Consider the following 13,466-nt stretch of genomic DNA (forward strand, 5'->3'; position numbering starts at 1 on the left):
GCTATCAATTTTAGTGAGTTCACTGAATACACTGTTCACATAACTATACTCAATCCATGGTGGGGAAAAAAAGGGAATGAAGTTTGTCAAATTTTAAAAGGAACCCACATCTATGATTAGTTTTATTTATTTTTTCTTTTTTTAATTAAGGTTTTTTTTGGTTTACAACAGTCAGTTTCACAAGCTTTTTGAGTTCCAAATTTTCTCCCCCTCATACCTCCCCCAAGATGGCATGTAATCTGATACAGGTTCTACATATACCTTCACATATGGATGAATATCTACAAAAACATAAATTGCCCAGGTTAACAGAAAAAGAAGTAAAATTTCTAAATAACCCCATCTCAGAAAAAGAAATTGAGCAAGCCATCAATGAACTCCCTAGGAAAAAATCTCCAGGGCCAGATGGTTTTACATGTGAATTCTATCAAACATTTAAAGAACAATTAATTCCTATACTTTGTACACTATTTGGGAAAATAGGTGGAGTCCTACCAAATTCTTTTTATGACACAAATACGATACTAATACCCATATGTACAAAAATATTTACAGCAGCCCTTTTTGTGTTGGCAAAGAATTGGAAATCAAGGGGATGCCCATGAATTGGGGAATGGCTAAACAAATTGTGATATATGAATGTAATGGAATACTATTGTGTAATAAGAAATCAGGAGCAGATGGACTTCATAAGAACCTGGAGAGTCTTATATGATCTGATGATGAGTGAAAGGAGAAGAACCAGGAGAACATTGTACATAACCACAGACACATTGCTTCTGTGATGGCTAACTTTGATTGACTTGGCTCTTCTCAGCAATGCATGGTTCTAAGACAGCTCCAGAAGACTCATGATGGAAAAGGCTATCCACATCCAGAGAAAGAATTATGGAATCTGAATGCCGATTGAAGCAAACTATTGCTCTCTTTTTCCCTTGTATGATCTCTTTGGGATACAGCCTAGAAGTGGTATTGCTGGGTATGATTAGTTTCAGAAAGGCAAAGTGACATTTCCCTCCTAGTCCAAATCTCAAAATCATACAAAGAATAAGAATAAATGCATCATGTAGAGACTTCAACCAAAAGACTCCTAATTTCACTTCCAAGTCTTAAGAATCTATGAAATGAAAGCTTAAGGAAACAATTATTATTGATGAACATTAATTAGTAAAACATAAGAATTAATAATATTAAATTCTGTCTATAAAATACCCAGTAGAAATGGCAAGATGGAGTGCAGACCATATTTAAAAGTCTGAAAACTCTTCTATTAAAAGAATTTATTTGGAGTATTTAAAGCACTGATACCACATATCAGGTTTATAAAATCACTTCTTAGCCTCCTAACTCAAATACAAGATCTATAATTAGACAGACTGATGTGAAAATCCAAGGTAGAACTCACCATTTCTCTTTTTTTACCTCATTTTAAATCATTATTTATTTAATATTTTTAGTTTTCAGCATTAATTTTCACAAGAGTTTGAATTACTAATTTTCTCCCCATTTCTACCCTCCCCCCCACGCTAAAATGGCATATATTCTGATTGCCCCGTTCCCCAGTCAACCTTCCCTTCTGTCACCCCACTCCCCCCATCCCCTTTTCCCTTACTTTCTCCTAGGGCAAGATAGATTTTTATGCCCCACTGCTTGTATATCTTACTTCCTAGTTACATGCAAAAACTTTTTTTTGAAAATTTGCTTTTAAAACTTTGAATTCCAAATTCTCTCCCCTCTTCAAGAAAGCAAGCAATTCAACATAGGCCACATGTGTATCATTATGCGAAACCCTTCCACAATACTCATGTTGTGAAAGACTAACTATATTTTGCTCCTTTCTATCCTATCCCCCTTTATCCAATTTTCTCCCTTGACCCTGTCCCTTTTCAAAAGTGTGTGCTTTTGATTACCTCCTCCCCCATCTGCCCTCCCTTCTATTGTCCCCCCTTTTTTATCTCCTTCCTCCTTCTTTCCTGTGGGGTAAGATACCCAATTGTGTGTATGGTATTCCCTCCTCAGGTCAAATCCAATAAGAGCAAGATTCACTCATTCCCCCTCACCTGCCCCTCTTCCCTCCCAACAGAACTTCTATTTCTTGCCACTTTTATGAGATAATTTACCCCATTCTATCTCTCCCTTTCTCAATATATTCCTCTCTCATCCCTTAATTTGATTTTATTTTTTTTAGATATCATCCCTTCACATTGAACGCACCCTGTGCATATATACATATACATGTATATAAATATATATGTATATAAATGTATATATATATATGTGTGTGTATATATATATATATACATATATATATATGTATGTATGTATGTATATTCCCTTCAGCTAACCTAATGCTGAGGTCTCATGAATTATACACATCATCTTTCCATGTAGGAATGTAAACAAAACAGTTCAACTTCACTAAGTCCCTTATGATGTCTCTTTCTTGTTTACCTTTTCATGCTTCTCTTGATTCTTGTGTTTGAAAGTCCAATTTTCTATTCAGCTCTGGTCTTTTCACTGACAAACCTTGAAAGTCCTCTGTTTTATTGAAAATCCATATTTTGCCTTGGAGCATGATACTCAGTTTTGCTGGGTAGGTGATTCTTGGTTTTAATCCTAGCTCCATTGACCTCTGGAATATCATATTCCAAGCCCTTCGATCTCTTAACGTGGAAGCTGCTAGATCTTGGATTATTCTGATTATGTTTCCACAATACTCAAATTGTTTCTTTCTGACTGCTTGCAGTATTTTCTCCTTGATCTGGGAGCTCTGGAATTTGGAGACAATATTCCTAGTAGTTTTCTTTTTGGGCGTATTTTTCAGGTGGCGATCAGTGGATTCTTTCAATTTCTATTTTGCCCTCTGACTCTAGAATATCAGGGCAGTTCTCCTTGATAATTTCTTGAAAGATGATAGCTAGGCTCTTCTTTTGATCATGGCTTTCAGGTAGTCCAATAATTTTTAAATAGTCTCTCCTGGATCTATTTTCCAGGTCAGTGGTTTTTCCAATGAGATATTTCACATTGTCTTCCATTTTTTCATTCCTTTGGTTCTGTTTTATAATAGCTTGATTTCTCACAAAGTCACTAGCTTCCACTTGCCCCGATCTAATTTTTAAGGTGGTATTTTCTTCAGTGGTCTTTTGGACCTCCTTTTCCATTTGGCTAATTCTGCCTTTCAAGGCATTCTTCTTCTCATTGGCTTTTTGGAGCACTTTAACCATTTCAGTTAGTCTATTTTTCAAGGTGTTATTTTCTTCAGTATTTTTTGGGTGTCCTTTAAGACGTCATTGACTTTTTTTTCATGGTTGTTCCACATGACTCTCATTTTTCTTCCCAATTTCTCCTCTACTTCTCTAACTTCCTTTTCCAAATCCTTTTTGAGCTCTTCCATGGCCTCAGATCAGTTCATGTTTTTCTTGGAGGCTTTTGATATAAGTGCTTTGACTTTGTTGACTTCTGGCTATATGTTTTGGTCTTTTTTGTCACCAAGGAAAGATTCCAAAATCTGAGTCTGCATCTGAGTCCGTTTTCACTGCCTGGCCATGTGCCCAGCCAACTACTTGCCCCCAAGTTTTTTGTCAGGGTATGACCGCTTGTAGAGAGTACTTTGTCCCAAGCTTGAGGGGGTTGTGCTGTTGTTTTCAAAGCTATTTCTGCACAGCGAGCTCTGCCACACCAGTGCTCCTCCTCCCCCAAGAACCACCAACCTAGACCGCGACTCAGATCTTAGGCAGGCTCTGCACTCCCGCTCTCAATTCCTCCACCCTCAATTCCTCCCACCTGGTGGGCCTGGGACGGGTAGCAACTGCAGCTATAGTTCTGTCCTCAGAGCTGCACCACCTGTACTGCCCCCGGGGGCGGTGGCCGAAGCAGGAAGTCCTTTCACTCTGTCCCAGCAGCTTTTCCCACTAACTTTCTCTGTTGTCTTTGGTGTTTGTAGGTTGAGAAGTCTGGTAACTGCCACAGCTCACTGATTCAGGGTGTTAGGGCCTGTTCCACCCGGCTCCTGGTCTGTTTGGTCCGGGCGACCGGGCACAGCCCACGCTGGGCTCTGCTCCGCTCCACTCCACTCCCAGCTCTGTGGGATAGACCTTACCCAGCAACCATCCAGGCTGTCCTGGGCTACAGCCCTGCTTCCCTCTGCTATTACATGGGTTCTACAGCTCTAGAATTTGTTCAGAGCCATTTTTATAGGTTTTTAGAGGGACCTGGGGGAGAGCTCACGCAAGTCCCTGCTTTCCAGCCACCATCTTGGCCTCACCATTTCTCTTAATCTCTACATCTGAAGTTAATAAAATTTTGTTATTCAAACACATTTTGAAAAGTAAATGGTAGTGAATGTAAGCACAAAATTGGCTAACAAACCCTATTTCAGAACATTTAAAGAAGTGAGATGAGGAAAGAACCAAGGCCATGATATTTTCCTAAGAGAATAACTGCATATGCTATACACTTGATACCTTTGTAAGTATTTGTCCATGACTACAAGTGGTGGTTTTACTGGCTTTTATAATCAATTCAAACAGAGTGTATGAATTCCAGCTGTTAAGTATCAGCAGAAGTCATGGGAATCAAAGGCATCAGAAACTGCAGGTAGTCTCTGATTTTCTCCACAATATATTTATAAAAACCCATTTGGAAAAACATTAGATTTGCTCATAGAAATATTATAAGCTTAAATGATATACCTGAACAAGTAAGTTTTCATAAGTGGATTTTTTAATAGAAAGCAGAGCTCACAAGGAATTGTGAAATCTTCTAGTCCAACCCCTTCATCTTTACATATTAGGAAACTGAGGTTTTCAAACTTCAACTTACAACTCCTTTCTAAAGGTATTCTCTAACCTTATTCTCTTTTTTGTAAGATCATTTCTTCTATCCACCACTGCATGAACAAGCAGGTACTGGGGAAATCATGCTTACTTCAATTAGATTTAATATCTAGTAATCTAGATTATTTTGCTTTCTTTGGAGTTATCACTCAAATACTTCCCACAAACAACAATAAGCCCATAAGTAAAAGAAATTACTACTTTGGCTTAAGAGAACCTGCAGCCCAACAAGAAACTTTCATCCAACTAATCTTTATTAAGTATATACTATGTATAATGCATTGCACTAGGTCAGTGGGAGGTACAAAGGTTCAGGAAACAAGACACCCTACCCTCAAGGAAATTACAATTTATTAAGAGAGGTAAAACATGCACACAGTTAACTATTACAATATAGTTATAAAAGCATGATGACCATAGTATACCATTGCTGAGCCAAGTCATTAACACTAAACACAATACATAAAGACATCTGGAATACACAGCTAAAAGACACATAATGAGTTAGTAATATAGGCTTTCTTTTCTAAGTTATGAAAATGTTTCTTCAGTCTATGATTTTGCATCTTTTGTGAATTTTTTAAAAAATTCTACCTTTTATGATTTTGTTTCCTCCATTTGTAGGCTATTTCGGGATGGCATATTGTGAAAACTAGATATAATACATGAAACTGGGGCTATCCTGTCTGAGGCTGGACTTGAACCCAGATCACTCTGACTCTGAAGCCAGCTCTCTCTCAAATAATTATAAGATTTAAAGTAATATAGTTAAGCTTCAAGTCCTATAAAATAGCAAAAGGGGGGAAGGAAGAATCACATACGACCATAGATTTAATGGTGAAAAGAACCATACAGGCCACTCAGTGCAATCCTCCCCCCAACTTTATATACAAGGAGACAGAATCTGAGGGAGGTTAAGTTACTTAACCAAGGCCACATGCTAGTAAGTAGCTGAGTCCGGAGTTAATTTCAGGTCTTCCTAACTCCAATCCACTGTGCCTCCTACCTAGATATACAATGATTATACCAGGGCCTTAATGTACTACAAAATGTACCTATAACATAAAATGCATATCTATTATATCATGAATTTAAGGTAACTATAGTATTAACATTTAATAATAATTTTGTCTGTCTTCATAGGCATTTAGAAAAGTTTTTGTTAAAGATTTTTGAGAGTGGCAAACATCTCTTAAAGTTTGAACTGATTCCTTATTTATTTCTTGAAAAATTTCCCTGCAGCAACCAGAGGCATTTAAAATCATTCTACTGACTTTAGAACTCAAGGCTGACATCATCTTTTAAAAACTGCTATTTAGATATGTAAATACTTGAAGGCCTAACAACTGTGATGTTTGGAGAGGAGAAATTTCTTTCAATCGGGACATGTTTTTCACTTTTGTATTCTTATCATCTTCCCTACCTGTATCCCCCAACCAAAAAATAATAAACATCACAGAAGAAGAGAAGACCATTAAAAGGGTGCTAGAAATATATGTATGGACTTGAGGACAAAGGTATGATCACATTCTTTTGTCTTGTTTAGAGTAAGATGTATTTATGAGAGCACTGTATGAAACTGAGCGTCAAGACTTTTTTTAACATCATCTGGTGAAGGCACCTCTTTAATACTTGGCAATAGTTCAATATTAATTATAGTTATTAGACACTGCTGAATGAGTGGAGAAATGAAATACAAAGTGTTAATTATAAAAGAACAAAATTTGCCCTTACCAACTATACTTACCCTGATATTGCTCCATATCTTTTGACCAGAGAGTCTCCTTTCCATATTGAGTTTCATCATATAAAAATTTAACTTCTGTGGCCCCAGCATCTTCTGCATTCTGAATTAATTCCTAACCATAAAAATATACCCAAAATAACTTAATTTCACAAACATTTGATGCCCATCTTGCAACTGCATTTTCAAAGCCAATATAGAATAACTGATCACCTATTTTAGGCATTGTTCTGCTCCACACTACTAAGATTAAGTGCCACCTATCATGATCTTAACGCTTCTGAGGTGCCTTCCAGTTCTAGGCCTGTAATTCTATTATCCTATAAACTCTAGACAAGTGAGGAAATGTTAAGAAACATTCTGACTAGCCTAAGTGTCTATTCAAGTCAACAGAACAAATAAATTACATCCCAAGACATTGAAAGAAGTGACAGAAGACACTGCTGAACCACTAACAATAAACTTTGAAAACTAATCAAGAGAGAAGCCATAAGTATAAAAATGGGCAAATGTTGTCCCCATCTTCCACAAAGGAAAGGAACAGTCTTCAAACTACAGGCCAGTGATTGTGATTTCAATTCCTGGGAAAAGAGAAGCTATTATTAAAAGATGATTTATAAGGCATTTAAAAGGGCAAGAAGTGATCCCCAGTAGCCAACGTGGCTTCATCCTAAACAGATAATGCCAGATTAGCATTTTCTTATTTGACACGGTGATTAGATAAAGAGAATCCTACAATTGTGATACAACTGGAATTCATCGAAGTATCTGACAAAATCACTCATACTCTCCTTATGGACAAGATGGAAAGAAGCAGGCTAGGTGAGAGAACAGTTACTTTATAAGCGCTTGAATGACCCCACACAAAGTATGAATTGGTGAATCAAAGCTATCTTGACAGATTTATAGTTGAAGAGCCCCAGAGAGCTGTCCTTACCCTTATGCTCTTCAACATTTTTGAAAACCACTTGGATAAAAGCAAAGACAAAAAATGCTTATCAAATCTAACAATGACATAAAGGCAGGAAGGAGAACTAACAGGTTTGACAACAGGCTCAAAAAAATCTCAATAGGTAGATAAATGGAATGTAATGAGAAAAATTAATATATGTGAAGTCCTGCACTTGGATTTTTTTAAAAACTGAACAAAAGCAGTTTGGGGAAAACATAATTAAGTAATAATATCATAAAATAAAAAGATCTAGCAGTTTAGTTTACTGCAAGAGAGTCAAGAGTATGACACAGCAAGCAAAAAAAGCTGTATGATACTAAGCTTCATAAAAAGAAAGGAGGAACAAGCATTTATACAGCACCTACTATGTGCCAGGAACTATACTAAGCACTTATTACAAGTAATATCTCATTTGATCCTCACAACAATCCTGTAAGGTAGGTGCTATTATTATCTCCATCCTACAGTAGGGAAACCAAGGCAAACAGAGGTTTTATAACTTGCCACAGGTCACACAACTAGTAAGTCCCTAAGGAGAGATATGAATTCAAGTCTTCCTTACTCCAGGCCCAACCCTCTATCCACTGTGCCACCAGCTGCCTCTAAGAGGCATAATAAGTGAAGCATATTGTTTATGATTAAAGAGATGATAGTTCCTCTCTGAATGTGGTATCACTAGGAAAGAATAAAGTACTGCACTAATTTCTGGACATGACATTTTATGAAGGACACTGACAAACTGGAGCTGGTCCAGAAGTCAACTAAAATAGTGAGGAAACTGGACACCATGCCAAAGGTACTAGGGATATTTAACCTCCAAAACAGAAAACTTGGGTATGGGGAGAAAGGGCAGAGACCTAACAGCTCTCTTCATGTATGTGAAGCGTAACCAAATAAAAACAGGAATTAGACTAGTTCTGTGTGGTCCAAAAGAGACAGAACTAGGGAAAGTGGTTTCAAAGAGGTATATTTAAGTTCAGTGCATGGTAATATTTATATTACCAATTAGAGCTTTTTGACAAAGGCCTACTTAAGGATGCACATACTTAAGAATGTTTGGTTTCCCTATCACTAGTGATCTTCAAGCCAGGTATCAGCTTGGCAAGGATGTCTCGGTAGGGATTGGATGATTTCTAAAGTCCCTTTCAAAAATGAGATCTGAAGTTGAATGAATGATCAAAATACTCTCATAAATCCAGTTTATCTAACACAAACCAATAGTGCACTCTGTACCTTAAGAATTTGTCCTCCTTCTGGATACCTTCTTAAAATGTCCTTAAGAAAATCAACAAGAGGTGGAGTTGTTTGACCAAATCGGCCTGAAAGCATAAAACAAAAGTCACTTACTTTTTTCCATCTTGATACCTACCTACTTATTCTCTATGATGTAGTTTTGTTCCAAAATTTGATGCATCTACACAATTTATAAACCTTTCAAAGTAGTAATTGTATAACAACTGAACTACAACAATCCCTTTACAAAAATGAAATTCAATTCCATCAAATAACTGAATTTTAAAAGGATTTTATCAAATAAATTTATTATAACTTTTAAGGAGTGCTCCATGATTTCGTTAAGGAGCAGCACAAAAGTATTTAGTTCAAAAATAAAAATGAGTTTCTTTTGAAAATAAATATGCATTACTTAATTAGTACCACTACTACTAAAAAAATGAGCCAGGGAAATTAGTTCTCTTTCATTCTTAGCAGTAGCTCTTGTCCAGGTATTTCAATTAATCATCTATTCCAATTTCACTTGTTATTAAGGATACCACACCTAGCTTTCTGCCTGCTCAGTAAAAAAAAATTCTGACTAAGTTTGCCCAGTGGAGAGATTCAATCAGGCACTTAAGTTAAGAGATAGGTATCTTCTGAGCTGCACAGGGCAGGTATATTTGAAGATAAAACAAGAAAAGTTTGCTCTTAAAAAAGAAAATCATGATGCTAATCTTCTATATATTTATTATTTTACAATGATTTACCATCCATCGATCTCTCTGCAATCTTTCTGCCCATTATTATTTGAGGGGAGCCTCATTACTCTTTTTCCATATAATTGGTTACTTTAAATTAACTCATTCACCCTTGTTAACTACTTTTTCTTGATGTTCTCTCAAATCATCATCATTTCATAATGTTCTCTTGTTCTCTGTCTATAACATGAAGTCATTTTGCAACAATATAAACTTCACACCCTTCTAAGAATCAACAGTATACCTCCTCCTTTTAAGCCTTTGGACTGAAGGTTTAGAAAAAGATGACAACTTTTATAAGCCAGAATGTCTTCAATCTTGATCCAATCAGATAACTGAAAAAGGAAAAAAATAATATATGTAATGTATTCCTTAATCAAATAAATTCAAAAGTTGTCAACAAACAATAATGCCTGAGTTATCTAGCGTCACTGAGAAAATAAGAAATGCAAGGAAGTAAATTATTCAGGTAACTGAAGTTTCAAAGCCTGAAGTTTTTTTAAATGTTTTGGAAAATTTTCTAAAATGCATTGTACATTCTCCATCCCAAAGAGTATGTTTTAATGGACCCATGATATTATCAATATAGGTTTTCCTTCTAACTGTACAAATTGCAACCTGAAATCTCCTCAACCTGTCTGACTTTCTTTCATATCCTCCCATGAATTCTTACAAAAGGCCTATATAGCCTTCATAAAAGATCTACCTGACATGCTGAAGGCTTTTCTCTAGCATTTAAGATTTTGTGGGTACCAAAACTGCACCTGAACAATTCTGTTATCCTTCACTATGATTCTGTAACTGGCCTGTTTTTCAGATGATATATTTCCTGTATTTTTTAGACCACTTCTAGAAATCATTTCTAGAAATCTACAAAATCATTTGTAACATATGCATTTAGTTTACAGTTGCCATATAGCTCTCCAATCCCTTTTGAGTCACGTGGAATTTTAATTCTTCAAAGACTGTGGTGTTTCTATGATTCACAGTCACATAGTATTGTAGAAGGATACTGTTTAAGAGACAATTTTTGTATCTAGTAAGAACTTGGAATCTTTGAAAGTGCTATATGATTTCCCAAAAACAATTTAGCCCACTCTACTTCTATTTAATAATGAGCCCACTTCACCGTCCATCTGCAATGACAGACCAAATAATATGTAATCAAGAAGTAACTCAAGAGGTTGCCCATCCAAAAGGATATCAGTTTGAATACTCTTTCTCAGTCAATTTGGTTTCTCCTATATTGATTTTAAGTCAATAATTTTTTAGTTGTCATGAAGAGGCATTCATGGAATAGGAATGGAATATATGTAATTTATAGGAATTATAGCATTCTGGAAACCTACAGTAATTATCACTAAGTTATCCTTTCCACATCATGACTTTCCCCATAGTGGTTTTGATATATTGTTAGTCAGCATAAGAAATTAGATGAGAATTTGGTGGGGGGTGTGGAGTTTGGCAGAAACCACAGACAACATTTAAAGGCCAGCAGACCATGCAGAAAAATACTGAACCCAATTTTTGCAATAAGGTACTGTAAACAGCCCATAGAAGAAAAAGAAAAAATTCAGACTTCCTCTCTGGTACAAAAGAAGGGCCAAAAAAATTTACACAGATTTTCAAGATCAAAGAGACACTGCACCCTTAACCCCCACACAATGTAGAAGGGATAACTGTATATCATCTACAAAGGTGAGCATCTAGAGGACTTCATTATCTATAGAATGTCTCTTTCGTTTGGATTCTACAATGGACATCCTTGACAACAGTAGTGAACATCTTTGCAAAGTCCATGTCACCTTGTTTTATGTCTCATTTGATGTCAATAAGATAATGATAAAGTTATTTTTGGACATAATCAAGAAATCTTATATTATCAAAATATAAACCTTTTAGAAAACTTGTTGGAGCACAGCCTTCAACATTATGTTTTTGCTCTGGGTCAAATCTTTTTTTCTCATAATCAACAAAATAACAAAGACAGTAGGATCTTATATTTTTAGCAGCTTTCAGTTAATTCTGTGACTAAATATGTAGTCTGCTATAGAAAATAATTAGCCAGTGTTTGATAAATCTGAAAATATAAACTACTCATGAAAAAATTCCTTATTTACAAAAGTTGCTGGGAAATTGTAATAAAGTCTGGCAGAAGTTAGGCTTAGACTAACATTTACACCATATTCCACCATAAATTCAAAATAGGTACATAGCTTTAACATTAAAAACCATGCTATAAAAATTAGAAGAGAAGCAAATTTCATACCTTTCACAACAGAAAATGTATTCATAAACAAGGGAGAAAGGTTAATACAAAAGATAAAGTAGACAACTTATACAAAATGAAAAGCTTTTGGCAAACAAAATTAGGATACAGAGAAAAGTAGTCAAATGGGAAAAATTTTTCTACCAAATTTTTCAGATAAGGTTTAGCATCTAAGATACATAGACAAATAAAAGATTGTCTACATGAGCAGAAAGGGGCCCATAACTTCCTTATTACCACAGGTAGCAACTGCTGACCAACTGCCAACAGGAAAATAAAGACAGGAGTCCTGGGAGAGACAACATCCCAGAAGAGTGATCCTGCTTCTAGCCCAGTCCTCACAGTCATCATTCATTAAAGCAACTCCTGTGGAGAAGAGGCCAAACATCCCCACCAACTACCCACCAGGGCACTCAAGCTGGCACCCTGAGTGAGAAACAGGAATCAGCATGTGCCAGGCAAGTCAAACCATCATGACCACCTTGACCAGACTCCAATGAAGATAGCTCAGGATGCTGAAACCAATAGCTTTTGGAACGACAATGTTTTCAGCTCCTGCCCAAAGGCATCATCCTGAGGAACCAACCCTTGTAGAAATGTAGAAATGGCAATTGCTCCTACAGATGATACAGCCACAGCTACTGACAACACAAAAAAGAAAGTTGTTGCAACAAAGTCTTTGGCAAAGACAAATGGTTCAACTTCAAAACTTTTAGAAATGGAAATGACATTAAAGCAGCAGCATTACCATCTGCTTCACCACTGCACCCCAAAGATCATCAGACTTTTCCATCTGACCTGCAGCTGAAACTTTTCAAATATGTCGTCTTCCCCATTAGAATATGAGCTCCTTAAGAGCAGGGGCTGTCTCTGTTTTTCTAAGTGTTTCTTTAGTCAGACTCTGTACTCCCTTGAGTAGGCACTACATTACTTTTTTTATTTCTTTTTCAAGCTTTTAGTACAGTATTTGGTACATTGTAGGCCTTTAATAAATGCTTTTATTTTTTCATCATTTAATTCATGGTAAAAGGAAATGAACAAATATTTCTCGAAAGAATTGCAAACTATTAACAACCCATACGTAAGAATGCTCCAAATCACTAATAATAAGAAAAACGTAAATCAAAACAACTCTGAAGTTTTGCCTCACACCCAGCAAATTAGCAAAATTAGAAACAATAGTAATAGTCAATGTTGTGGCAAGACAGGTACTCTAGTGCATTATGGGTGGGCACAGAAATTGGTACAACCATTTGGAATGCAATTTGGAATTATGCTAATAAAATGAATAAAACATCCATACCGTTTGACCAAGAGAGTCCACTTCTAAGTTCATACCCCAAGGAAACCATTGATAAGAAGAAAGTTCTCATATATGCCAAAATATTTATAGTAGTGTTGGTAGCAGCAAAGAACTAGAAACAAAGTAGGTGCCCGTTGATTGGGGAATGGCTAAAAAAAATTGTGGTACATGAATGTAATGGAATACTACCATGCCATAAGAAATGAGGAAGATGGTAAATACTGAGAAACATGGTAATATTTACACAATCTGATGCAGGGTTAAAATAAGTAAAGATAAGAAAATAATACACACAATGACTACAGCAATGTAAATGTAAAGAACCACAAGACAATCAAAAGACTGTTGCAAAATTACAAAGAACAATCACTGCCCCAAAGAAAAGATATG

The 13,466-nt window shown here is 36.0% G+C and overlaps 1 protein-coding gene across 2 annotated transcripts in view; it reads right to left on the reverse strand.

Moving 5' to 3' along the window:
• Positions 1-13,466, reverse strand: part of SACS (sacsin molecular chaperone) — a 100,521-nt gene that overhangs the window by 41,729 nt on the left and 45,326 nt on the right. For both annotated transcript variants that reach the window (XM_036742751.1, XM_036742752.1), the window contains exons 4-6: positions 9,749-9,839; positions 8,765-8,850; positions 6,583-6,694 (exon numbers count right to left, since the gene is read on the reverse strand). In XM_036742751.1, the coding sequence (XP_036598646.1) occupies positions 6,583-6,694; positions 8,765-8,850; positions 9,749-9,839 (289 nt within the window). The remainder of the gene's footprint in view (positions 1-6,582; positions 6,695-8,764; positions 8,851-9,748; positions 9,840-13,466) is intronic.

Source organism: Trichosurus vulpecula, chromosome 2 (genome assembly GCF_011100635.1).
Source record: "Trichosurus vulpecula isolate mTriVul1 chromosome 2, mTriVul1.pri, whole genome shotgun sequence".
Lineage (NCBI taxonomy): Eukaryota > Metazoa > Chordata > Mammalia > Diprotodontia > Phalangeridae > Trichosurus > Trichosurus vulpecula.